This window comes from Xenopus laevis, chromosome 7S (assembly GCF_017654675.1).
Source record: "Xenopus laevis strain J_2021 chromosome 7S, Xenopus_laevis_v10.1, whole genome shotgun sequence".
In the NCBI taxonomy this organism is placed as follows: Eukaryota; Metazoa; Chordata; class Amphibia; order Anura; family Pipidae; genus Xenopus; species Xenopus laevis.
The window spans coordinates 98,200,699-98,227,950 of record NC_054384.1 but is presented as its reverse complement, the minus strand read 5'-3'; the positions used below and the strand labels follow the sequence as shown (position 1 = coordinate 98,227,950).

The 27,252-nt window shown below is 43.4% G+C and overlaps 1 protein-coding gene across 2 annotated transcripts; it reads left to right on the top strand.

Annotated features, from left to right (window-relative positions):
* The first annotated feature begins 369 nt into the window (after window positions 1–369).
* On the top strand, window positions 370–26,243 carry XB5748694.S (provisional ortholog of CDC42 effector protein 4 S homeolog). 2 transcript variants are annotated; one of them, XM_018228176.2, is made up of 3 exons: window positions 374–574; window positions 1,027–1,275; window positions 24,703–26,243. In XM_018228176.2, the coding sequence occupies exon 3, from the start codon at window positions 24,716–24,718 to the stop codon at window positions 25,604–25,606; it is 891 nt and encodes a 296-aa protein (XP_018083665.1). In that variant the 5' UTR covers window positions 374–574; window positions 1,027–1,275; window positions 24,703–24,715; the 3' UTR covers window positions 25,607–26,243. The 2 variants fall into 2 exon arrangements, with proteins under 2 accessions (XP_018083667.1, XP_018083665.1); XM_018228178.2 differs by lacking the exon at window positions 1,027–1,275 and having other exon boundaries at window positions 370–574.
* Window positions 26,244–27,252: the final 1,009 nt, after the last annotated feature.

Here is a 27,252-nt window from a genome sequence, read left to right as displayed (position 1 = left end):
CCTGGCAGGTCCCTGCGACGTTAAACCCCAATCTGGAAGAAATTACACTTAAAAAAACAGTCTCAGGAAATTCCAACAATAGTCTGTGGGGCAGGGGTCGCCTCACTCATTAAGGAATTTCTATCATTTCTGACACAAATTCCCCCTCCATATTATCTGCAATTCGATTTTATTTTCTATATAATTACCCTCTCCTCGTCCAACTCCAAACCCCACCCTCCCTTACTGTAAAGGCACAATCATAGGCTTCATTATTATTATTATTATTAGCGAGTCAGCGCGACCCCCGACGGATCAGGCAGTTGCGGGCAGGCTGCCAGTTGGAAATCAGAAAGTTGGGAAACGTTGGGGGATGGATGACGTCACTGATCCCTTTTAACTCCGTGTGTGCCGGTCAGGAAGGGGGAGGAGGATCAGGCGCTGAGTACTTTCAATGCACAGAGTGGATTGTATTTCCCACCTATTCCCTCTTTAGGCGTTTTAACTTCAGGGCTCCAACAGCGACAGATTCAGACGAGTTGCAGCAGCAGCAGCATGGACACTGATCTTTAACTCTGACCTCAGCTCGAACGAGGTAAGAAGGGGCATCAGCATGGAGGATACACTGGCACAAGGTTATTAATACACAGGGAACAAGAGATTGGAGAAGGAACTTTTCATATATATTTTATTCTGATTGTAGATATGTGAAAGTTCCCCCCTATACCTTTAATAGAAGAAGCCGTACGTGGCTTGGGAAAACTGCAGCAGGTACCATATAGTCAGGGATTAGGGGGGTGACCCAGTGGGTGCGCTTTTACGCGCAATAGATATCACGAGCCAAACCCCCACCCACTAACCGATTAGTGGTCTGTACTTGTGAGATGATTTCATAGTAAATAATGGGTTTGTGACTTCACACACTAATGACGAGGTTCAAGTTTTATTCCCTCAAAACCTCGTTTTCACGCGATGGGGGAGGGAGAGAAGGAAAAGTTGCCGGATGGATCTTTAAAAGGGATTTTTCGCGATTGTGTCGCTTGACAGGACGTTTATTCGGACTGATCTTTGGAGCCCCCGCCCCAATCGTTTGCTGCTGACGCCGAGACTGATCAGGAAGGAGAAGGGAGAGCAGGCGCCGCCGACTGACACCCGATATCTACAGGACGGCTCGCTATTTGTCGATCAATCGGTTCTGATCGGATTCTAAATCTACTGGGGTTGCCAGAAGGGTCTCTCTTGGATTACAAAGGTTTTAGCTGGAAACGACTGCCCTTGGGAAGGAAGTAAAAAAAGGTGAGTCCGGCTTTATATACATGAACCCGAATCAGGCAGCAGCCAAGGGTGCTTGAACTATTCTCTCTCATCCGAGGGGTCTGGGAGTTGTAGAATGAGGGTTCCAGGCTACACTTACCATGGAAGGGTCCCTAACAAATCTGTGAAGACAATACAGAACTTGCGGAGCAGTTTGGCAGCTGAATCATAAAATCTTCATTTATTGAATATAGTTAAAAACATATATATCATAGCAGTGACATGTACCCCACGCTTGTTTTGCAAAGTTTTCCATGTAGTAAAATGGGACAGATTCACCCGTCACCAGGGGCGAAACTACAGAGGGGGGCCCAGGAGGTATAGGGACAACATGAGGCCCTAATACATATACAATTTCAATAAATATTGGTAAAACAGCTCAACCTCAAGACATTTTGTTGGCCAGCAGATTTGTCTGAAATTGAAGAAACGGGAGATTGGGGTACAGAGCCCAAAGTCTGGTAACTCCTGACTTCTACACAGGTCAGTCCCATTGCATGCTGGGTATTGTAGTCCTACATTAAACTTGGCAGTTGGCAAATTGTTAAACAAAAACAACATTACCCAACATGTACTGGGAGACACAGGCTTGGCACAAAAACCAAACCAGTCAAAAGTAGCTCAAATCCGTACACTGGCTAGTTTGTACTTTCAAAACCCACCTGGGCTTTAAATTAGTAGCCCAACTTGGCTGGAAAACAGCCAACCTGGCAACTCTGACAGAGGGGCCCATCTGGTGGTGCTGCTAATTAATCCATGTGGGGGGTCAGATTGGCAAGAAGTGGTGCTGGGAGTCGCTGACTGCTGGGGAGAAACGCTGGTTACTGCTCTGCTTGATTATTTTATGTGGGTGCGTTAGGGGTAGGGTTGCCACCTGGCTGGTATTTTATTGGCTGGTTAAAATGATCTTTGATGCCAATGTTATTAATAGGAAAAAACTGCAAGAATATAGCCGGTATTTTTTTCTAGAAAAGGTGGCTTCATTTTCCGAAGTCGCTCAAAGTTTCCTCCTGAAACGAAGCGCTCAGATTGCTATCCCGCCGACGATGTATTCCTACATTTTATTACTCCTCTTGTTGTTCAGGCCCTTTCCTATTTACATTTCTCTCTTATTCAGATCGATGCATGGTTGCTAGGGTAATTTGGACCCCAGCAACCAGATTGCTGAAATTGCCAAATAAAAAAAAAGGCGAATAACTCAAAAGTCATCATACACATTGAAATAAAAACGAATTGCAAATTGTCCATATCACTCTCTACAATCTACATCATAGAACAAGTTAATGTAAAGGTGAGCACTCCCTTTAAGTACTGCCAAAATGCTCTGCCCTAGCAGTGACTGTTCTGAATAACTCCTGATACAGCTGCACCTGGTCTGGGGGAGGGAGAGAGTTGGAGATGTGCTTAATAATGCTTATAGCTAGTAATAAACAAGGAAGCAACGTATGGAGCTACAGTTTCACTGTTGAGTTTCTCACAGTTGTAGTTCTGCAACAGCTAAGTGCCAGAGGTCACACATTTGTTACCTTTATCACATGCCCCCCCTCCAGGTACAAATACCATGGGCGTCTTCTGCGTCTTGGAAGAGCATTCTATCCCTGCTGAAGGGTGGAAGCTCCAAGTACAGGTATGGGATCCGTTATCCAGAAACTCGTTATCCAGAAAGACTTGAATTGCGGAAAGGCTGTCCCCCATAGGTTCCTTTTTATACAAATAATCCACATTTTTTAAATGATTTCCTTTTTCTCTGTAATAATAAAACAAAACCTTGTATTTGATCCAAACAACGATATAATTAATCCTTATTGGAAGCAGAACCAGTTTATTGATGTTTATATGGTTTTCTAGTAGAATTAAGGTATGGAGATCTAATTAACGGAAAGCCCCATGATCTGGAAAGTCCCAGGTCCTGAGCATTCTGAATAACAGGTCCTGTACCTGTACAAAACAATGGTTAGTCACTTAATTTAAAACTGGCCAATAGGGCAGACTTTTACATTGGAGATCACAAACTCTGAAGAATACAATGCACTTAACCAGAAAGGTAAACATCCACGGCTTTCATTTAGGGCAGTGCAGTGAAATCACCTCTCATACAATTGGACATTTGTTGCCAAATATAGTCTATTTGAACAGATACAAAGTTTACATTTTTTATAAATTGTTTCCCTTTATGTCATCAAAGGGATATAAGTCTAAAAGCAAAGATACATACTAACAGTGTATACGATTATTTCGAATAAGTTAGATTGTGTCATTTGTTCTTACAGTGTAGCAGTTTTATTTATTCAGTGAAATGTTCACCCACTTCATAACCTTTATTTGGGCAGTGTCAGTGGTGCATGTGCCACAACAAGGGTGTTAATGGGTGCTATGTCTGTAGTCAAAGATGCAGTTGGAATGCAGTGTATTTTAGGGATTCGGAAATGATGCCCATATACTTGTATGGCGCTGTGCTTCAAAAAAAAAAAAAACGATAAAAAAATTTCACCCGCATCAAAAACATTTTTGACGCCCAAAAAGTCTAGATTTTAATGTGTATCGGCGACTATTCGCCAGCATCGAATTCTTGATGAAACGGGTCAAATTCACCCAAGCCTAGTGTATTTGTATGCCCTCAGCTGGAAGGAACCATGTGAAAATGGAGTTGCCCTGAAACTTGGGTTTTTGTAATTGTCTGATCAGAGGCCAGTGATGAATTTGGAGAGAATTGGTCTTGGAACAGTTTTAGAACAGAACAATCATTTCCAGATAGACTCTAATTCTACATGATGTGCCCTTCCAGCAATAACAATGGCGCCCAACCCATGCAATAAAGGAAAAGAGCCGGTGCAGGTCAGCCTGTTTAATCCAAGAATTTCATGATTGCATCATGTCATGGGCTCAGATATGGAATGCCTGGATCTCTGAGCTCAGTGATTGCAGACTAGTAATACTATATTTATTCGCTGAAATAATTTTCCTACCTATCCAACAGGAATATTTTCCAGACCAGAAAATTGGCTTAGTTCAGGTCTGTGTGTTTATCCAGTATTGCAGAAATATTGCCCTTATCTGCCGGTGTGTGTGGCCAGCTTGATGAGACCAGGACAGTTTAGATCACTATGGATCTCTCCGGGAGGATTGTGGCAATAAAATGCCCCTTCCGTTCATGAGACTCAAGCCCGGACTGGCAATCTGTGGGTTCTGGCAAATGCCAGAGGGGCTGCTATAACGTCCCATAGAAAGTCAGTATTTAGTGGGCTGGTGGGGGCTGTTTGGGCCTCTATGTGGGCTGATTGGGCCTCTGTGTACCTGAAATGTCAGGGCCTATTTTAATTCTCAGTCCGGACCTGAACTGTCTGTGGCTAGGGTTGCCACCCGGCCGGTATTTTACTGGCCTAGCCGGCAAAACACCTGCCAAGGCCGGGGCCGGTATTACAAATTTACCGGCAATGTAGCTGCCTGTAAATTTGTAATACCCTTAAAAAGACCCCCTCGGCCAGCCCCCAATCCCTTGTAAAACTTACCTCGTCCTTCGGTTCTTGTCCTGGCCGCCCTGTGGCCCCGTCCCTTTGCGGCATAACACCGCCCTTTGACGTCACGTCACGCCCCCTTTTTGTACCTGCCCTCACCCGCCGGAATATATTTTTGGGAAAAGGTGGCAACCCTATCTGTGGCACATGTCCCTGCCAGTACATAAATCCTTTATGTCCGACTCCTCTTTTTAAAGCAACAGTAACACCAACAATTGAAAGTGTATCAAAGTAATTTAAATATATATACTGTTGCTCTGCACTAGTAAAAGCTGTGTGTTTTTGCTTCAGAAACTCTATGTAGTTTTTATAAGCAAGCTGCTGTTTAGCCATTGGGGCAGCCATTCAAGATGAAAAAAAGCACTTAACAAAAAAGCCCTATCCAATACAATGGTTCTTTATCTGTTATCTGCTATGTAACCTGTGTGTTTTCTCCTTTTTTTCAATTTTGAATGGCTGCCCCCATGACTACACATAGGGTTGCCACCTGGCCAGTATTCTATTGGCCTGACCGGTAAAAATTATGCTTGACCCCAATGTTATTAATAGGGAAAAAATCTAAATATACAGGAAGGCCGGTATTTTTTTCCAAATAAGGTGGCAACCCTAGCTACACAGCAGCTTGTTTATATAAAATAGTCTTTCTCAAACAAACACACAGCTTTTACCAGTGCATTCGTGATGTGCGGACAGGCTTACTCGCAGGTCGGGCCGACTTCCGCAGTACGTCCTTGGGCCGCGGGTGGATTTGGGCTGAACTTTTGCCTCCATTCTCCCCACCTGCAGGCTTTTTCTGCCCAACTTTTGCCTCTGCACCCACCTGTTTATATACCAGCGCTCACCCCGCTGTGGGGTGGGGCTGCACGAGTATATAAAGAGGGAAGCGCGCCGGGTTAGGGTTGGGTGCGGACTGGGGTGCAGTGGGTTAGGGTCAGGTGTGGGTTGAGTTTTTCTCGTCCCGCACATCACTACAGTGTATGATAAAGCTGGCCATAGACGTACAGATTTACCTTCATATCAGACAAACGATCGTTCTGTGCCATCTCCCGACCTGCCACTAACCATTCAGATCAAATAAAGTAGTAAAAGAACAGATCAGACAATGTTTTGCCCCTGACAGCAATCGTACGAAATTTAAGTCCGACAAAAGCTGGTGATGTATATAGAAGCTCTTGAATCTGATTTGATTATTTTCAGTGCTGGTATTTAACGTTATTAGGAGTTGGTACATTTTTGGCTACTGTGACTCCAGATACCCAAAATTGCTTCCGACATTCACAGCTCTGACTCCACAGCTCTGCCAGGAGGCAGCAGTTATTTTAGGACATTCCTGTATCCTGAGACAGTCATGAAGATCTAAAGCATCCATGTGCCATCAGCCTAAATTTTGGGATATGCAACTTCACCAGTGCCACACAAACTGGGCACCAAATAATAATGATTCCTTGCTACAAATGAAGGGAGGAGCATTATAACAAGGGGACATGTCATATTTTGTTCCCCCCCTGAAGGGTTATGACCAGAGGCCTAATCCTTCCCTGGGGCACTGACTGACATCGGAGGATATTTGGAGGGGGCGGGACTATTATCATGTCAGCATCTGACATTCTCCGTATTGTTTGGGCTCAATAGAGTCCCATGTGGATCCCACTACAAAAAGGCTAAAGTGTCTTGTTTATGCTGTTCAAGTGGATAGGGCTCTCTTTGTCTCTATAGAGGTCATTTGATTTTTTTTTCTAGTCTGACACCTCAGGGACAGGGCACAGGAATGCAAATATCTGTATAGGGGAAAGATCAAACTCATTTTGTGTTTCAAATGCCTGAAAGGCACAGTGGCGCATTACCAAAATATAACCAACAATTGAAAATGCATTTACACAGAATATTCAGTCTGGACTTTTATGCTGTTTCTAGAAAACACGACTGGTTTTATTTGTCAATAACTGTAGTGTTTCTGATCGGGCTGTTGGGGGGGCAGTTCATGAATATGTATTGTTAGGGGCTTCAATGAAGATAATAGCAGGGGTAGGGATTTGCTTAGGCAACAGAAATAAATGACTGAATGTGTGGAAACGTTCAACATCACAAGGAAAGGCAAAGTTTACATGGACCAGATAGTAATAGGTCTTTTAATGAAGGGAACAAATATGAATGCATTTAAAAAAAAAAATAGGGAGGGCAGAGAAATCCACTTACTGTAAGATTAATCTTAAATCAATTTGGGGGTTTCCTCTATAATATGTTTATAGGCTATGCAAATAAATAGTGCTCAGTTTATCTACATATGTGTTCTTATTCACATTGGTAAGCACAGCCACAAATGTTTTGATGAGACGGCCTTATCTAAAAGTGCTAATGAAATCCCACTGCGGTATTCCACAATTGGCCTAAAGGTGGCCATACACAGACAGATATAAGCTGCCAATTTGGGTCCTTTAGGCCGATTCGGCAGCTTATCTGCCCACGTATGGGGCCTTCTGACAGGCCTCCCTTACCGATATTTGGCCAAAAATAGGCCAGATATCGATCAGGCAGGTTTGTGGTTCTCGTCCAGTCAGTGAACATTCCCATCATTGTAATTGAACCTACCAAATGAGCAGATCTTATAGTGCATGGCCCCCTTAAATCTTTAGGAATAGAAATCTAATACTCTAAGTAATATGCTTGATATTTTTGAGCACTCCGTGGCTCTCCAGAGGGTGCTGCGCTTCAGGACACACTGACGTTACATACATGAAACAGTATGGTTGGATAAGTATCCTTAATGGCTAACTATCTCTTCATGTAACATGCTTCACATGAAGCAGTTTGACAGCTAGGCTTACAGTCCTGTTGGCTTATAGTTGCCCTGTCTGGATAGAAACTGGTCAGGCAGCATCTCATGCGGATGTAGCATCAGTTGGCCAGGGAAGTGACTAACTGCATGCCCACCAATTGGCTCCTCTCCTACCATATCTGTAACTTTAGGCTATATCCATATGCCTACTGTGTAATGTGTGCGTCACGTTAGGGCCGTTTCCCGTGTTATCATGGAGCCAAATGTACATACTATGCTGAGGGCAGGGAGCTGCCTTAGTCAGTCTTTTGCTCTCGGAATGTTACTGACAATTTTCTGCATTTATTCCCTTGGGTCAAAGAAACTACTAACTGCATCCTACATCAGGTGACGACTGTCTGTTATAATAACATCCATTGCCTAGCTGTGTCTACAAGATGGAATTTTATTTTTCTAAGAACAGGTATGACCCCAGAGCATGGCCAAGGAGGCTGCTGGTTGGGCACCAAGCAGGGGAATTGGAAGCACAACCATATGAAACACAGTCCATATGTTCAAGTTGCTGTTCACATAGTTTGTTAGCAGGGAGTGATGTAAAACAGCCATCCTCAAACTGCACAATCCTTTTGTTCACTTTTATGGAGGCAGACCAGGGCGTGCATTATGCATTCCACATGATGTTAGAAGGTGGATGTTGGACAACCGTAATGTTATCTCATGTGCTTTGGACAACAAAGGCTTAGAGGTCTTGAGCTTTCTACCAGTTCCTTAGCTAAATCAGGTAGTGGGGACAAAATGCTCAAAAACAACCCTGTGCCGTTGCGCTAATCCTTTAATCTCTGTGCGACCAAACACTTGTAATCATGGCAGTTGTCTAACATTTGAAGGCACGCTTGGCATGTTGTTGTCCTCTTTCAAGTTGTTAATCCCTTCAAGGGCAAGAAGCTCCATATTGCCTTGTGTGCCCTTCACACTTTTAGATCTGCTACGGATGCCCCTCTATTAATTTCCATCTGTATCACCTTTCAAAACTGTCAACCAAGTTGAGTTGCTTACCCCAACTACCCAACCAAATCTGCCGATATATTGGCACCATTGCTGAACTATCTGAAATATCTGTTGATATCTACAGGGGTCATTCTCTGTTCCTTTTTCCCAAAAAAATATGCAGCATTTTAAATGGCAGCTTCCTGAGGTTGAGTATAGGCAGCAGGCAGATCTCAGCTTCTATCGGTATAGATAAACACCATTTATATCTCTCCCCCCCCCCCTTCCCCAAATATGTCGTTACATGTTCTTTTATAAATAAATGCTCCTATTTTAATGTGCCTTTAAGATCAGGATAAATATGACACGCTGGCACCCCCACCTCCACCGGCTGCTCCCTACTGTAAGTCAGAAATAAGTCACAACACTAATGGTAAACCTGCCCAACAGGTTCTCTGTCATTTTTCACTTGCTTTCACTTGCTCTCGCATTGTTTGGTGCATTTCAGCTGTCTGTTCTAGGAACATGTCGTTTGTATGCAACAAAGGGCTTGGTTGATAGTTATAGATGTTTCTCCCCTGCGGTTAAAGGGAAAGTTTATATGGGAATCCAGTGCTTCTTGCCCAGTTGTATGATGCAGCAGCAATACTCCGCATTAGCCAGACTGCAAGGGAGAATCTTCTACAGCTCCCACAGATCTAAGGGTAAGGGCACACGCTAAGATTCGGAGAGATTTAGTCACCCAGCGACAGATAGGCTTTTCTTCGGACGACAAAATCACCCCGTTAAGCCTTCCCGCCGGCTAGAATATAAATCGCCAGCGGGAGCGATTCGTTTTCCAAAAGTCGGCCAAGTTTTCTCGTGGGGCAACTTCGGAAAACGAATCGCTCCCATTGGCAATTTAGATTCTAGCCGGCGGGGAGGCTTTTCGAGGAGATTAGTCACCCGAAGAAGAGGCAACTAAATCTCACCGAATCTTAGCGTGTGCCCTTACCCAAAATATGACCCTGTCGGAGTGTAGAATGCCTGATCTCTCTTGTTAACTTTTAGTTTGGCCTACAGGCCTCAAGATTGGATTGTGTGGAATTTGGCTTCCAGTAGATGGCCATATTGCATTGATCTCTTTGGCTGGAGCCCTTGTTGCAGTTTAGCAGATGACCTGTTTGCTTTGACCGTCCCTAAGCTAGCCAACGTTTCAATCCTGGCTGTTCCATGCTGACTGTCAACTATATTACCAGTTGGACTGACCTGCCATCTGAACTCCTGGTGAGCCCATCCCTTGTGGACAAGGATAATTCCCATCAGCTCTTTACTATTTCCACCATAGGTTTATATAATTACATTTAACACGGCCATTCTCTGGCCAGCCCTTCAGTATAGTATGATTGGCCACTTTCTATTGTTCCATCTGTTCAGCCGACAGCCAGTACATTTCCTGCGAGTGTCACGGAGTTTCCATTCTCGGAAATAAATCTTGGTGGGATAGTGACACGTCAGATTCTGTACTTGTATACGCAGCCCAGAGTTTGAGTACCTTGCTAGTTATCTAACATTTTTACGCTTTATCTGCTGTAAAGTGCTGTGAAATAAATCCCCTTTAAAACAGATATGTGCTGACCGAAGAGTTGGGAAGGAGATGGAACTTTGTTTCTATCCTAATAATAAGTTCAAGCTGTTTGAACCCAGAAAGCCACACAGATGGAGGAAGGAAGGGCAGGGGTGGACTAGGCCCTATCAATTATTTCCTTTCAGTGCAAGTCCCCTGGGAGCCATAACCAGCTGTTCTGTAGGGCAAATGATTTATAGGGATTGAGAATAGTACACGGGGCAGAGAGCCGGAAATGTGTTTCATCATTCACAGGTGGGTCGGAGCCTGTTCTCCAGTCATTGGCAGAATCCATGCTAGTGCTTTCCAACTTCTTACTTCATAGTCTGACACTGTGTCCTTGTCCTTTGTTGGTTTTTACAATCCATGAAAGGAAGAAAACGCTGCAAGGCTGCCACGTGGAGATCAATTTTAACCCATTAAAGGGAAAGTTAATTGTTAATATTTTTTTATAGATGGACCTATACTGACAAATATTTTTCCATTCAGGTAAATGACAGACTGCTGTGCTTTGCCAGATGCAAAAGCTGGCATCTGGTTCCTATTGTAATTAAGTCATAGCAGACAACAACAAAGAGACTTTCTATTTTGTCTTAGTACAGAGACACATGCTGCTACAGCGACAAATTGATTCTTCTTCGGACGACTAAGCTCCCCGAACTGCTTTCCCACCAACTAGAATGTAAATCGCCAGCGGGATGGCACTCGGATCGAAGTTTCCTTGTGGCTAAAAATGCCATTTTATTTACTATTGCTCCAGCCTAAATTTTCAGCATCTCAATAGCAGCAATGATCCAGGACTTCAAACTTGTCACAGGGGGTCACCATCTTGGAAAGTGTCTGTGACACTCACATGCTCAGTGGGCTCTGATTGGCTGTTGAGAAGCTAAGCTTAGGGGTCGTCACTAATTATCCAGCAGAAAATGAGCTTCCCCTGTAATATAAGCTGATGCTACAGGGCTGATTATTAAATTCTGATGCTAATTGCACTGGTTTCTGTGCTGCCATGTAGTAATTATCTGTATTAATTACTAATCAGCCTTATATTGTGACATTTCTATTCTATGTGTACTGTATATTGTGAGTGGGTCCCTAAGCTCAGTAAGTGACAGCAGCACAGAGCATGTGCAGTGAATCAGCAGAAAAGAAGATGGGGAGCTACTGGGGCATCTTTGAAAACACAGATCTTTACTGATAAAGGGATGTGGTTGCCTTGGGCTGGTACAGAAGCACAAAACATAATGTACAACATTTCTAGCCTACTTCATAGCTAAATTTAATTCTCCATTATGTTCATGGACTTGAATTCCAGCTAAAGGCTGCAAGAGGCTGATTTACAAGGTGCTGGTATATAAAAATTAAATACGCCTAAGCATTTCAATAATTTGGTAGAAATTGAAAAGTTGGGTTCATGTTCACTATAATCGTTCCGCACAACATAGATTATTCTACACCAGAAGTCTTGTTCATCTGTTTGTATTTTTTCTGGTTAGTGGGAACAGCCATCTTTGTTCTGAGGAGACCTTTCCCTAAACACTCAAAAGCCTCTAATGGTGACATTTTGTCTCTAAAAAAAAAATGGCAAATGCTTGTTTGAGTTTAACAAGCCAAAACTTCTGAGAGATGTACTCATACAAGTTTCACATTCACGTGTGATAAAGCTCTGTCTCTTTCCATGCTAGGGGGCAGCAAGTTTTTTTCGCATGCTTCAAATTCTTTACTTTTTTTTTTTTAAGCCCCTGGATTTGCTGTGTTTGAATTTTCGAAGGCAGTTTGTTATGTTTATCATATCACATGGTACGACGAGAGAGAATAAAGATGGAAACGTGGGTTGCTAAAACCGGGGCAAGTGTTTCAGCTGTTATTACTTCATCCTCCCCCCATAGTAGTGAGAATAACAATTTTACTTGTAAGGGACAGATTAAGCTACGGGCTTCATAGTGTAACCATTGTGCCCCCCCCCCTAGTTAGTATCTGCATTGAAAAGTGACCCCCTTAGGGTCAGGGCACACGCTCAGATTTGGGGAGATTAGTCATCCGGCGACAAATCTCCTCTTCTTTGGGGCGACTAATCTCTCTGCACTCTCTTCCGCTGGCTAGAATGTAAATAGCCGGTGGGATGGCACTCAGATCACTTCGTTTTCCGAATTTGCCTCACGTGGAAACTTCGGGCGATTTTGGAAAACGAAGCGCTCAGAGTGCCATCCTGCTGGCAATTTACAATCTAGCCGGCGGGAGGCAGTTCAGGGAGATTAGTCGCCCCGAAGAAGAGGAGATGTCACTGTGGACTAATCTCCCCAAATCTGAGCATGTGCCCTGACTCTTAAGATGGCCATAGACTCAAAGAGCCGCTCATTTGGCGACATCGCCAAACGAGCAGATCTTTCCCCGATATGACTATATCGGGGGTAATTCAAACGTTTGGCCGTATGGCCGAACGATCGAATTACGATACGCCAAGGGGCTCCGACGGTTCGGTCGGTTAAAAATCAAACCCTTCGGAAGCCCCCATACACGGGCAGATAAGCTGTCAAATTGGTCCAAACGACCGATATCGGCAGCTTTATCTGCCCGTGTATGGCCACCTTTACAGGTGTGTGTGTGCATGTAGGTGCATCCCAAAAGGACAACAGTTTAGTAAACTGTCCCTGCATAGACTTAAGGGTGGTGGCACATAAAGTGCTACTGTGGCCGACTAATCTCCTCGAAATGCCTTCCCACTGCCAAGAATGCAAATCACCGAATCCCGCTGACGATTCGCATTCTTGGCGGCAAGAAGGCATTTCTTTGAGATTAGTCGGCCACAGTAGTGAAGATTTTCGCCGGGCGACTAATCTCCCCGCCCTAAGTGGTCAACCATTCTCTCAAGTGGTCGATTTCTAGCCTCCATGCACTATTTGTGAGTGACAAGACAGAATAATCCTGCCGTTCCTTTAATGCTATCTCTCCCAATTTGCTTTTATTTGCTAAGTAGATGGAACTGATATGGGACATGCTTGGTTTCCCGAGCGGCTCTTGATCGAATTACACCTTCCTGCTAAGTTCATGAACTTCATTTATTAAAAACTGGATAAGGGAAAAGTGTGTGCTTATGGCTAGCCGTGTTCTGATAGTGGCCTTGTGTGCCATTGTTGTGTGTGAAGGATTGAGTTCCATGTGTAGGACGTTGCTTTCAGTGAGCAGTGTTACATTTGTGTGGCTTTTTATTGCTGCCACTCACATAAAGAGATGTGGATGAGACCACTGGCTCTCTTTATGGCAGGCAGCAAGTCCTCATTAATATTAGAGACCTACATTGTTTGGGGGGTATAGTTTTCCTTTAACACTATCCAGTCAAATGATCCCAACAGCAGTCCATGTATGTTGTTGTTAGATATGGCAGTTTAGGCGATTGGAAGCATTATAGTAAATATAATGGAAACCAAATCTGCCAGAAAGAAAAATAAGTTACTGTGTGTCTGTGTGTGTAATAGGAGAATGTAGGCTTCACTGGGTAATTGACTACCTCTGTTATGCACTGTGGAATATTCCAGTGTTTATATGTATGTATGTGTAATATATGTATAGTAGGGATGCACCGAATCCAGGATTAGGTTTGGGATGTGGTCTTTTTCAGCAGGATTCAGCCGAATTCTTCTGCTTGGCCGAACCGAATCCTAATTTGTATATGCAAATTAGAGTCGGGAAGGGAAATCGCGTGCCTTTTTGTCACAAAACTAGGAAGTAAAAAATGTTTTCCCCTTCCCACCCCTAATTTGCATATGCAAATAAGGATTTTGTTCAGTATTCGCTCGACTCTTTCGTGAATGATTCGGGGGTTCAGCCAAATCCAAAACAGTGGATTTGGTGCATCCCTAATGTATATTAATATCAGGGCTGGAACTAGGGGTAGGCAGAAGAGGCACCTGCCTAGGGCGCAATGAAAGGGGGGCGCTGGGCAGGTACCTGACTTTTGCCTACCCCTAGTCCATGTTCGCTGCTCTCCCCGCCTCCCACCCCTCTAGCGCTCCTCCCTGCCCCCATCCCCTCCGGTGCTCTTCTAACACCCTCCCCTGTGGCGTTCTGTGCATGTGTGAGCACAATGGGTTCAGGAGCGCACACGTCTGCACGGAGGGGAGAGTGGAGGGGAGCGCGGTGGCTGGCCGGGTCGCCCGCTGTGAAACCACCGTGGCCTTCCAGAACAATCTCCCCAGTGTTAATGCAGGATGCACGACAAGTCAAGTGTCTGCCACGCTCCATCACATTCAGCTGCTGTCATTCACCAAATTGCCAGTAATGGAATGTTTTGTAGGCTAAAAAGTGTCCTGAACAAATCACTTGAAAGGTTTAGGGTCATCCCCAAATACCATAGCTAATTAGATAAATACCGCTCTCACAGGTACGCTTTCAACAGCACGTGGGTTACTCTAGACAGATGGGTTTAACATGGTTTAGAACGTTAAGCTGGCCATAGATGTTGAGATTTTTAAAAGATCAGATCCTCATCGTGAGACCACGATCTTCTCGGAACGATCGTACGAATTTACCATCAACTAAAAAGACCAATTTGCCAGGAAAGCAAAGGGGAGCTGCCTGCTTGGCCCTGCAAACATAGATAGATTGAACTGGGACTGACAAAGATTTTTTGACTTGGCCGATCAATTTCCTGACAGATGTCGGCTGAAAAATCTTAAGATGTACGATCGTTCGAATCCCACTAACCGCACGATAATTGGATAATTGGATTGGAAAAAGGGGAGCTGCCTGCTTGGCCCTGCAAACAAAGATAGATTGCACTGGGACTGACAAAGATTTTTTCGACCTGGCCGATCAATTTCCTGACAGATGTCGGCCGAAAAATCGTAAGATGTACGATCGTTCGAATCCCACTAACCTCACGATAATTTTGAAGCATTGGTCGGACTTCCCTAAAATCGGTCGTTCGGCAAGAAGAATCGTCTCGTCTGTGGGGACACTGTAATAAAACAAATCCAGTAATCCCAGGTATATGTATGTGTACATAAGGCCAATAGTAGGCAGACGAAGCTCCTAAATCTGCCACTGCTGCTTCCCGTTCCTTTGAATGAGACGCACGTGCCATTGCAGGAACTGGTGCCTCTCCACCTGAAAACAAGCATTTTGGGCTGAAAATGCAGGTTTGAGCATTGCCACACTTTTTCCATTAAAGCCAATGGGAGGTGGAAGGAGTGGTGTTGGGCATACTTCCCAACTGTCCCAATTTTGACAGCTCAACTCGTCGTCCCAGTCTTTCTCTTTGAACTCCTGCACCGAACAGCCACAAAGTTTCTAAAACTGAGGCTTCTGGCAGAGATGCACTTAGATACATTTGTTACAATTTAAGATAAACAAAGAAACAATGGTAACCATTTAAGATAAGCAAGTCTCTTGGGGAAACTGTGACTTGCAACTTAAAGGGATGGTTCACCTTTAAGTTAACTTTTTGTATGGCCCATTTTAAGCAACTTTTCAATTAGTCTTCATTATTTCTTTTTTTTTGTATAGTTTTTTTTTTTATTTATTTGCCTCTCTGACTCTTTCCAGCTTTAATATGGGGGTCACTGACTCCATCTAGAAAACAAATGCTCTGTAAGGCTACAAATGTATTGTTATTGCTACTTTTTATTACACTTTATCTTTCTAGTCACATACTCTCCTGTTCATTTTCCAGTAACTTATTCAAATCAGTGCATGGGTAATTTGGACCCTAGCAACCAGACTGCTGAAATTGCAAACTGGAGAGCTGCTGAATGAAATACTAATACTAAAATACTAATTTAAAGGTGAACGGCCCCTTTAAAGGAAAACTTTACCCCCAAAATGAATATTTAAGCAAAAGATAGTTTATATCGAATGAAGTGGCATATTAAAGAATCTTGCCAAACTTACCATATTTATGCAATATCTTTTTATAGAGAACTACATTGTTTAAGGGTATAGTTTTCCTTTACAGGAGAACTAACCCCTAAAAATTTATTAGAAAATGAGCTTCCCCTGTAATATAAGCTGATGCTACAGGTTTGCTGATTATTAAATTCTGATGCTAATTGCACTGGTTTCTGTGCTGCCATGTAGTAATTATCTGTATTAATTACTAATCAGCCTTATATTGTGACATTTCTATTCTATGTGTACTGTATATTGTGAGTGGGTCCCTAAGCTCAGTAAGTGACAGCAGCACAGAGCATGTGCAGTGAATCAGCAGAAAAGAAGATGGGGAGCTACAGGGGCATCTTTGGATACCCAGATCTTTACTGCTAAAGGGCTGTGGCTGCCTTGGGCTGATACAGAAGCACAAAACATAATGTACAAAATTTCTAGCTACTTCTTTAGATAGGCTTTAGTTCTCCTTTAATACCCACATTGTGGTTCTTTGACTATAATTGAAACAGAATGTTGGCAAACAGCCATAGTAGTCAGGGTTTCTGAGGTGTGTAGTTAAGTAATTTCCCGAAGGTAGGACCTCCTACTTTATTAAATGATACGGCTCCATCAAGTCTGTTTTACCCAAAGAGTGTCCCAGTACTCTGTATATAATTAATTGACCCAGATATTACAGATACCCTGGGATTAACACTCTCCCTAAATCTGGAGTGTCTAGAATCTCGGAATGTTTTCACTCTATATCTTTTCCTTCATTATCTCCCCCGCCCTGTATTTATGGAAGCTGTACAATAAAAGTGCATCTACTGTAAAACTAAATATTGAACTGATCCAGCCTGTGCCAAGACGTCTTGACACTTATAGGGAACAAAGCAAAATCTGTCTGCTTTTGGCTCGTACAGTGTCACATGGAGACTAGAATCCATATTTTTTAAATAAATGCTTAAGAGTGATTAAAGGGTAACTGCTTTGCCTGAAACCTTGTGCTCTTAGTACAGAGACTGCTAAATGGCCCTTTGATGATAGTGAAGGAGTTATCTTTCTACCCTGCCCTCAGAGCCCAATAACCGTATTTAGTACTGGGATAAGGTAACAGGAGCAAAGGTGAAGTGACAATGAAATGCAGCCATATCTTCATGTGTGCTATTGCCTTCAGCCTCTTAAGGGCAGAGACACGCTCAGATTCGGGGAGATTTAGACACCTGGCGACTAATTGCCTCTTCTTCGGGGCGACAATCTCCCCGAACTGCCTGCCAATGCACTCGCGGTGCTGCGATTTCCGAAGTTTCCTCATGAGGCAACTTCGGAAATTGAAGTGCTGCAAGTGCCATTGCACTGGCGTTTTCTCATTATAGCAGGGGGAAGGCAGTTCGGGGAGATTGTCGACACGAAGAAGAGGCGATTAGTCGTCGGGGCTTAAGGGCAGAAACACACACTCGGATTCGGGGAGACTTAGTCGCCTGGCAATAAATCACCTCTTCTTCGTGCGACTAATCTCACGGAGCCCTTTGTTTTCCGAAGTTGCCCAAAGTTTCCCGTGAGGCAACTTTGGGCGACTTCGGTAAACAAAGCACACCGATTGCCATCCCGCCGGCAATTTACATTCTAGCCGGCGGGAGGCAGTTCGGGAGATTCGTCGCCCGAAGAAGAGTGCACTTCGACGACTTCGGGAAAACGAAGAGCTCAGAGTGCCATCTGCCAGGGATTTACATTCTAGTGGGAGGCAGTTTGGGGAGATTAGTCGCCCTGAAGAAGAGGAGATTTGTCGCCGGGCGACTAATCTCCCTGAATCAGAGTTTGTGCCCTGACCCTAAAAAAGATTACATTTATCTTTAGAAGAACAATGTTTGCTGTTGAATTAGTCATTTTTCTGCTCCAATTTAGGGCACTACAGATGGAGCAGACTTTGATATAACATCGCTACCATGACATGTACCACAAGACCAACAGTACTTAGACACTAAGATGGTTTCCGGATTTTGCCAGTGCATTTGTCCATAGCAACTAATGAATCTATTCTTGGCTTTTATTTTTGTAACTGCCAATAGAACGATCAAAACTGCTTGCTGGGTGGTTGTTACAGTATAGAAAGCCTATGTTTGTCATTAGATTTGGTGGAAAAAGGGACGATAATGGTCTATTTTAAAGTGGAGCAACGTAATGACGCATGAATGAGCTGAAGATCTGTAGATAAAGCAGTTTCCATCTGTAGCTGGTGCATCAATATAACCTGCACCATCTCTACAGCTTGATGTTCCTTTATTCCAACAGCTGGAAGCTTATTGTTTATATTGGCTGTTGACAGAAGTAGAGGTAAGCAGAAGAGAAGATGATATTTTTTTTACTGAAAAAAGCCTCGGGACAGTTATCTTTGGATAAAGGAATCTTTTGCATATAATTGCCTGAGAACTGGGGCGAGTCCCTTAGGCTTAACTAAGTTGGAAATCAGATGTGGACTCCCAATTGATGTATAATATAGTAAGCAGAAGAGGCACATACCTAGGACACAAGGGGGCAGACACTGGACACTAGTGATGTACAGATCTGTTGTGAAACTGCGAAAAAAATTTAAACAAAAAATTTGCGAAACGCATTGAAGTCTGTAGGCATTTTTCACAGGCAATTTTTTTTTTTTTTTTTTTTTTTACACGCTTGACCATTTTTCTCACTCAATATGCATTAAAGTCAATGGGCGTTTTTTCTTATGGCGACTTTTTTTTCCAAATGCATTGTCAATGGGCGTTTTTTCTTAGGTGTTTTTTCTTCTAGGCATTTTTTTCTCAGGGCAAACTTTTGGCCGCAGTTTTGTGAAAAAAATCTCACGTGGCGAAATGCGGAATTTCCCTGCGAATCCATGGCTGGAGCAAAAATGTGCTCATCGCTACTGGACACATCCCTCTTGCTCCCCAATGCACTGAATCTCCCCACTCACTGATGTCTCACTGCAGGGGGATTTCGGGGGTGGGAGTGACAGGAGTGAGGTAGTGGAGATGACAAGTAGACTTGCTGTCAGTGATGGGCAGTGATGTCCCGTTTTTCTTTGCCGGAAAATTTAACGGCAAAGAAATTGTGAAACGTGAATTTTGATCAATTTTGTCGCCCGCATTAAAATCAATGGGCGCCCAAATAATGTGCGCACGACAGTATTGACTTGAGCGAATTTTCACTGCAGTTTTGCAATTTTATTCGGCATGACGTGGAAATTTGCCGCGAACGCGCGCCTGGTGAATTTATTCGTCCATCATTACTCGCTGTCCCTAAATTACATCTGGTGAGTTTGTAGCCCTTTAAACATTAAAGGACAAGTACATTTAAGTGATTATTCTTTTATAAGTGTCTGGCCACGCTTGAACGGCATATAAGCCGCCCGCACCATTGTGTGTCCTAAGCTGCTTGGTAGACCTCATCTATTTTTCATTTTGTAGACCTTTTAAATCCTATGCCGAGTCTGAATGTTTAGCATGTGCCCCTTTGTTACAGTGATTGATGGAGTAAGGTGACCTGATCCAAACCAGAAAAAGGATGAGCCAACTATAACCAGCCCAAGCCTCTTACTCACATCTTGTTCTCTCTGTTTCTGGTCTCACCTCAGACCTCTCCTACATTCCAGCCAACATGCCTTTCACTCTGATCATATTTAAAATGTCACTTGAGCGAGGCCCGGAAGCCGCAGCTGTGCCAGTTTCAGGGAACGGTGATAAACTGGTTATTTTTACTGGTCGGGTTACAAGGGGCAATTGTGTCGGGGAGGTTTCTCATGAATTCCTTTTCAATGGAGCACTGTGTGACTTTCTGTTTATTTGGAATTCTGTCTGTAAAGCTGTTCAGTGAAAGGAGCAATTGACATTGTGTATAATAAGCACAATAAGTAATGTTAATGCTTCGTGTCCTGTACGTGATACTGTGGTTGTTTTTCTACAGTATCTGTAGCATTAAAACAACTGTAACTTCTTACAGCTCTTACTCCCATGCTGTTATAATAGGCACTTCAGGTATTGCAAATGTTATCCAGAATGCTTGGGCCTTGCGGTTTTCCAGATAAGGGATCTTTCCATAATTTGGATCTTCATACCTTAAGTCTACTAGAAAATCATGTAAACATTAAACAAACCCAAAAGGCTGGTTTTGCTTCCAATAAGGATTCATTATATCTTAGTTTGGATCAAGTACAGGCTACTGTTTTATTATTACTACGGAGAAAAAGGAAATACAGGTATACGGTCCCTTATCCGGAAACCCGATATCCAGAAAGCTCGAATTATAGACTCCATTTTATCCAAATAATCCAAATTTTTTTAAATTATTTCCTTTTTCTCCGTAATAATAAACCAGTAGCTTGTACTTGATCCCAACGAAGATATAATTAATCCTTATTGGAAGCAAAACCAGCCTATTGGGTTTATTTAATGTTTAAACCCCAGGTCCTGGGCATTCTGGATAACAGGTCCCATACCTGTACTTTCTAAACATTTGGATGATTTGATTATAATGGAGTCTATGGGAGATGGCCATTCTGTAATTTAGAGCTTTCTGGAGAACAGTTTTCTGGATAAAGGATCCCATACCTGCACTAACATTCTCTACATTAGTAGTTTCCAGACTTTATCTGCTCATGTACAACACGGAGTATCCTTGTAGCAAATAATAATAATACATATACATACATACAGTACATGCTTGCCACCATTTGGCCAGGCTTCCCTTAACTTATAACAAGGTTGCAGCCATATGTAAGTATCACCCCTGAGTGAGTTGAAGGTGGACTTCCACAGAAAAATGGCAACTCCTTAAGGGCAGAGACACATGGTCAGATTTGGGGAGATTAGTCGCCTGGCACCAAATCTCCACTTCTTTGGGGCAACTAATCTCCCCGAACTGCCTTCCTGCCGGCTAGAATGAAAATCGCTGGTGGGTTGGCACTCGGAGCACTTCGTTTTCTAAAGTCGCCCGAAGTTTCCTCATGAGGCAACTTCGGGCGACTTCGGAAAACGAAGTGATCCGAGTGCCATCCCGTCGGCGATTTTCATTCTAGCCGGCGGGAAGGCAGTTCGGGGAGATTAGTCTCCCCAAAGAAAAGGAGATTTGGCGCCAGGCGACTAATCTCCCCGAATTTGACTGTGTGTCTCTGCCCTAAATCTCTTCTAACTGGCTTGAATCTGTGGGTCCCCCCAGGGCAGGCTTGTACACAGTTTTGCAACCGCTTTTTAGAAAGTGTCACCTCCATAAATTCTGGAGTGAATGAAGATTTTAGTATTTCTTTAGCTATGATTTGATCATAAGGCCCATGATCGGATCAGAGCTCTGAGGGCCAGTGGTTTATCACCTAATAAAGCACACAAGTTAATTTAGTGTCCAGCAATGTGAAAGGGGGGCATTATCAGCAGGGAATAAATGCTACAGGCAGAATTCCTAAAATCACCATGTGTAGTCTAGGCCTTAGAGCTTACAATCTGTCTTTATTTCATAAGGTTTACACAAGCTCAGCACACTCCCTGCAACCGTGATACTAAATAATAAGATGAATATATGCAACTATTGCTTATTTATTACACTCTTTATTAGTCTAGGGAATTTGTCTTCCAACTTTTTGCGACTTCTTCCTGTTTGCCACACTGTTGCTGGAACAACTCCCTTTTTGACATGTAAAACTGATGGGAAAGATAGGGATAAGTTTAAGTGAAAGGAACAGTCGTCAAAACAATGTTCAGCAGGCTGTCTCCATAACAGCAGGGAAACGCCAAATTTTATGCCTCTGATAAAAAGTAAAAACTATTAAAAAAGAGCAATAACAGCATAGAAAAATTTCCATGTTGGTTTTAGGCCTGTGGGACACAAGGTGCGTGCCTGAGCTATTGCAAAATGCAGGGGGGGGAGAGTTTATGTGAGTAGCCATCATTGATACTTTCTCATATATGTGGTTCACTGCCTTGCCAGCAAAAGTACCAGCCCATAGGGGCATACAGACTATGTGATCATGCTTGTGAACACACATAGAGCTTTCTCTGCTTGCAGTTTATTCACAAGCAGCCAACCAGAAAATACTTTCCTGGGAAGTCATAATAAACATTATATTTTGCTCACTGCCCTGTCCCACCACCTGCTGCCCACCATCATAGTCAGCCAATAGCTACTGTAGGCCTCCTACTGGGTGCACATACGGACAAACACACATAGTACCCCAATACTTCTGAAACATTTTTCCGTCAGAATATTTTTGGGCTCTACCTAAATCCAATCAACTGTTTAGACTTAATATCCAATGACCTGTCCACAATGATCCGCAATCGTCTGGCCCTAGCCTAAAGCTGGCCATACACGGGCCGATAAAAGCTGCCGACAGACCGAGTCTGCAGCTTATTAGCCCGTGTGTGGGGCCCTCAGACGGGTTTCCCCGATAGATATTGGCCCGTGTGGGGGGCCCTCAGACGAGAGTCGGCCAGATGTAGATTGGTCAGGGTAAAAAATCCAGTTGGATCGCGGCCACATCTGTTCGTTGATGAGGTCCCACGATCCAACCCCCCATATTGGCTGCATTATGATCCAATCGTTGGGCCCTTCGGCCCACGATCGGATCAGCCCGATATCGCCCACCTCAATGTGGGCATATCGGGGAGGGATCCGTTCGTTTGGCAAAATCTCCAAACGAGCGGATCTCTACGTGTATGGCCACCTTAAATTCTTGCATGGTAACGATAAGTGAAGGGAACTGGTACTGAATCAGCTTCAGTATCCCATTATGTGTTGGGTTATGCGAGAGGCTTATGGCAACCTTGAGGCAAGAAGAGGACAGTGATCTAAATAAGGTGAGAAGTGAGTGACAAGACCAGTAATGAGCAGCTATGGTATTTTGCTAGGATTGCTGAGGTTGGCTTGTGGGGTGCAGCAAAAATAGCAAGTTAGCTCAGCTTTCTGAAGAACGCAACCTCCATTAAATTCTAGGGACAGACTTACATGGGAGAAGAGTCATTTGTTACAGGGTCAGATATAGACCCCTTTGATTGTCTCCGCATGAGCCGTCATCTGACAGAGGATCACTGACTTGCTTCATAGACTGAGTGGGTTCCTTGGATTCATCCAGCATGACCCCTCGGTGAGTGCAGGACTCCAAGGGGCACATGCACAATACAGATGGTGCACGCAGAAAGCTAGAAATAACCATGTTGTACTTTTCTTTTTAGTGGCATATATGCTATATTTGGTCTGTCAACCCCTTATATCTTCTGTTGTGTAGGCTGTGTCCAATAAACCTGGAGATTTATATCTGTTGTAAATCATAATTGCGCCATCTTTATAACCAGTTTGTTGGCAAACATCTTACTGGTTGCTATGGGCTACCTGGAGCATCCACTGAACCTCTTGTTGAGATGGAGGATTTCCTTGCATAAGTATCCAGTGCTATCGGGTTAAAATGAACAGTATTATAAAAAGTCCATGGGGCATACAGACTATGTAATCAAATGGTTACCAGCAGTTACATAGTCAAGACTGAGTTAAAGGAGAACTAAAGCCTAACTAAACATGTACTACATTTCTAGCCTACATGATGTTTTGGCTTCTGTACCAGCCCAAGGCAACCACAGCCCTTTAGCAGTAAAGATCTGTGTCTCCAAAGATGCCCCAGTAGCCAAAGATGCTTAGGGACCCACTCACAATATACAGTACACATAGAATAGCAATGTCACAATATAAGGCTGATTAGTAATTAATACAGATAATTACTACATGGCAGCACAGAAACCAGTGCAATTAGCATCAGAATTTAATAATCAGTCCTGTAGCATCAGCTTATATTACAGGGGAAGCTCATTTTCTGCTGGATAATTAGTGACGAGCCCTAAGCTTAGCTTCTCAACAGCCAATCAGAGCCCACTGAGCATGTGAGTGTCACAGACACTTTCCAAGATGGTGACCCCCTGTGACAAGTTTGAAGTCCTGGATCATTGCTGCTATTGACAAGCTGAAACTTTAGGCTGGTGCAAAAAGCTCAGGATATAAAACATGGCATTTTTAGCCACAGCCATTTTTAGGGGTTAGTTCTCCTTTAAAGGAAATGCCTGTGATGGCTAGTCTTTTCCCACTAATATAAGAACCAGTGAGGAGTAAGGGCAGAGACACGCGCTGCGATTCGCCCGGCGACAAATCTCCTCTTCTTCAGGGTGACTAATCTCCACAAACTGCCTTCTCGTCGGCTAGAATGAAAATCGCAGGCGGGATGGCACTCTGAGCGTTTAATTTTCCTAAGTCGCCCGAAGTGGAAACTTTGGGTGACTTCGGAAAATGAAGTGCTCAGAGTGCCATCTCGCCGGCAATTTTTCATTGTAGCCAACAGGGGAGGCAGTTCGGTGAAATTAGTCGCCCCGAAGAAGAGGAGATTTGTTGCTGGGCAACTAATTTCCCCGCATCGCAGCGTGAGTCTCTGTCCTTAGTGGCAATCCCCCAGGTGCATGGTCTTCCTAGCAAAGAAAGATTTCACAAAGAAATGAAGCTACTTTAATATAAGGAATCTACTGAATAACCTCCCTATAATTAGGATCATAATGATGGTCATTTTTTATTTTGTGCAATTTGTATTTATAAAAATTAACAGACAGGGTTAGTGGTAATCTGTATTTTAATTATTTTTTCTTTTCCTTTTTGTTTTGCAGTTTCAGCGCCAAGATGCCCATCCGCAAGCAATCTGGTTCGAAGAAGAAACCCCGCATTGATAGAGACATGATTAGTGCCCCACTGGGGGATTTTAGGCACACCATGCACGTCGGCAGAGGGGGAGATGTCTTTGGTGATACATCCTTCCTGAGCAATCATGGGCCTTCCTCTGCCTCGCAAGTAGAAGCCCAAGCCCCCAAAAAGAACGGTCTTATGACACATGGTTCTGGAGATCACGAGGAAAGTAAAATGGCAGACTCTCTTAGTCAGATTTCACAGTCCTCAGGAATAGGGTCTGGTGCAGGAAGTGTCTCCTCCAGTCCAATAAACAACGTATCATCTAAAGAGGATAATTTGTGGAACAGCAGCAGCGTAGGGCAGAGAGATCAACTCGACTGGGCCTCCCCTGGAAATAACTTTGGGATGAAGCATGCAGAATCTATGTTGTCTTTCCATCTTGACTTGGGACCTTCCATCATGGATGAAGTATTGGGTGTAATGAACAAAGATATTTCTTCCAGTGACTGGAATAGCACAGAAGACCAATTTGATTTTGGGTACAAATGCTCCTCAACTGGCACAGCAGATAAAGAAAAACCTATACAAGCTTCCTTGGTAGAAACAAAAGGAGTCCACTGTAACCTGTCAAAAGTCAACCTCAACGTATGCCACAACTCCATCCCTACCTCTGAAAACCGGGAGGGTAACCAAACCGCTTATGAGGGTGACAGCGAAGAAGAAAAACGCTCTATTTATGAAGGTATTGCAGATGATCCAGAGTCACATGACGGCCAACTGCACAGAAGCCACCAAGTACAAGTAGAAGAAGACGATGATGACGATGAAGATGCGGGGCAGGGATACACATTTGATGAAGATCTTGATGATGAAATTGGGGTATAGGAGTTAAAACTGGATAGGTGAACTATTATCTACTGCGCTTACAAATTTGTTGGAGAACAGTGATCAACCAAAGGTCAATCATTGTAAATGGGATTTTAAATAAAACTGTTAAATAGAACTCTATAAGGAAAAGCAACTTAACAATGACCTTTATTTCCGTTTTACAGAACCTTGTACATAGCCCTATATATCTGGCTTTGGTTAAAAATAACTTGGATATTGATTGCTGGAATCATCTATTTACATTCATGCACACTACAATTATGTTTTCATTCAATGAATTCTGTTTGGGACACTTGAGAAAAAGCTATATGGGAAAACATATCAACTCTAAGGACATTTTAAATAGGGGTTGCTGATTTTTGTACTTCAAATGAAATCAGAAAGGCACAGTAAATCAGAAATGGGATCAATTTAGGCACATATATCTTTTGTTTTTCACATTAGAGGGAGTATCAACCCTTTTGGCCATATTCCTTGAACTTGGCATAGAGAAGGGCTGGGTCCACAAGCAACGTTAAGAAGTTAAGAGAAGGCCTTCTCTTGATGGGTTTAGAGTACATGCACTCTTGCCCAAGATAGGGATTATTATGCCTTAAAGGGATACTGTCATGGAAAAAAAATTTTTCAAAATGAATCAGTTAATAGTGCTACTCCAGCAGAATTCTGCACTGAAATCCATTTCTCAAAAGAGCAAACAGATTTTTTTATATTCAATTTTGAAATCTGACATGGGGCTAGACATTTTGTCAATTTCCCAGCTGCCCCTGGTCATGTGACTTGTGCCTGCACTTTAGGAGAGAAATGCTTTCTGGCAGGCTGCTGTTTTTCCTTCTCAATGTAACTGAATGTGTCTCAGTGGGACATGGGTTTTTACTATTGAGTGTTGTTCTTAGATCTACCAGGCAGCTGTTATCTTGTGTTAGGGAGCTGCTATCGGGTTACCTTCCCATTGTTCTTTTGTTTGTCTACTGGGAGGAAAAAGGGAGGGGTGATATCACTCCAACTTGCAGTACAGCAGTAAAGAGTGATTGAAGTTTATCAGAGCACAAGTCACATGACTTAAGGTGCCCATACACTGAGAAATCCGCTCGTTTGGCGATGTTGTTAAACAAGCGGATCTCTCCCCGATATGCCCACCTTGAGGTGGGCAATATCGGGCTGATCCGATCGTGGGCCCTAGGGCCCAACGATCGGATCCTAACGAATACCAATGGTCCGATCGCGGGACCGCATCAACGAATAGATGCGGCCGCGATCCAACGGGATTTTTTGTCCGATCGAGATCTGGCCGACTTTCGGCCAGATCTCGATCGGTGAAGCCCGTCGGGGGGGCCCATACACAGGCCAATAAGCTGCCGACACTGTCTGTCGGCAGCTTTTATCGGCCCGCGTATGGCCACCTTTAGGGCAGCTAGGAAATTGACAATATGTCTAGCCCCATGTCAGATTTCAAAGTTGAATATAAAAAAAATCTGTTTGCTCTTTTGAGAAATGGATTTCAGTGCAGAATTCTGCTGGAGCAGCACTATTAACTGATTCATTTTGAAAAAATGACAGTACCCCTTTAAGCATCTGTGCTATTGTTTTATGAGCTTGACAATGTTTTATGTTGGATAAAGAGGTGAGGGTGTAACCACAAAAAC

Excerpts from the sequence above, each read along its gene's own strand:
- XB5748694.S (XM_018228178.2), top strand. The coding sequence starts at position 24,716 with ATGCCCATCCGCAAGCAATCTGGTTCGAAGAAGAAACCCCGCATTGAT.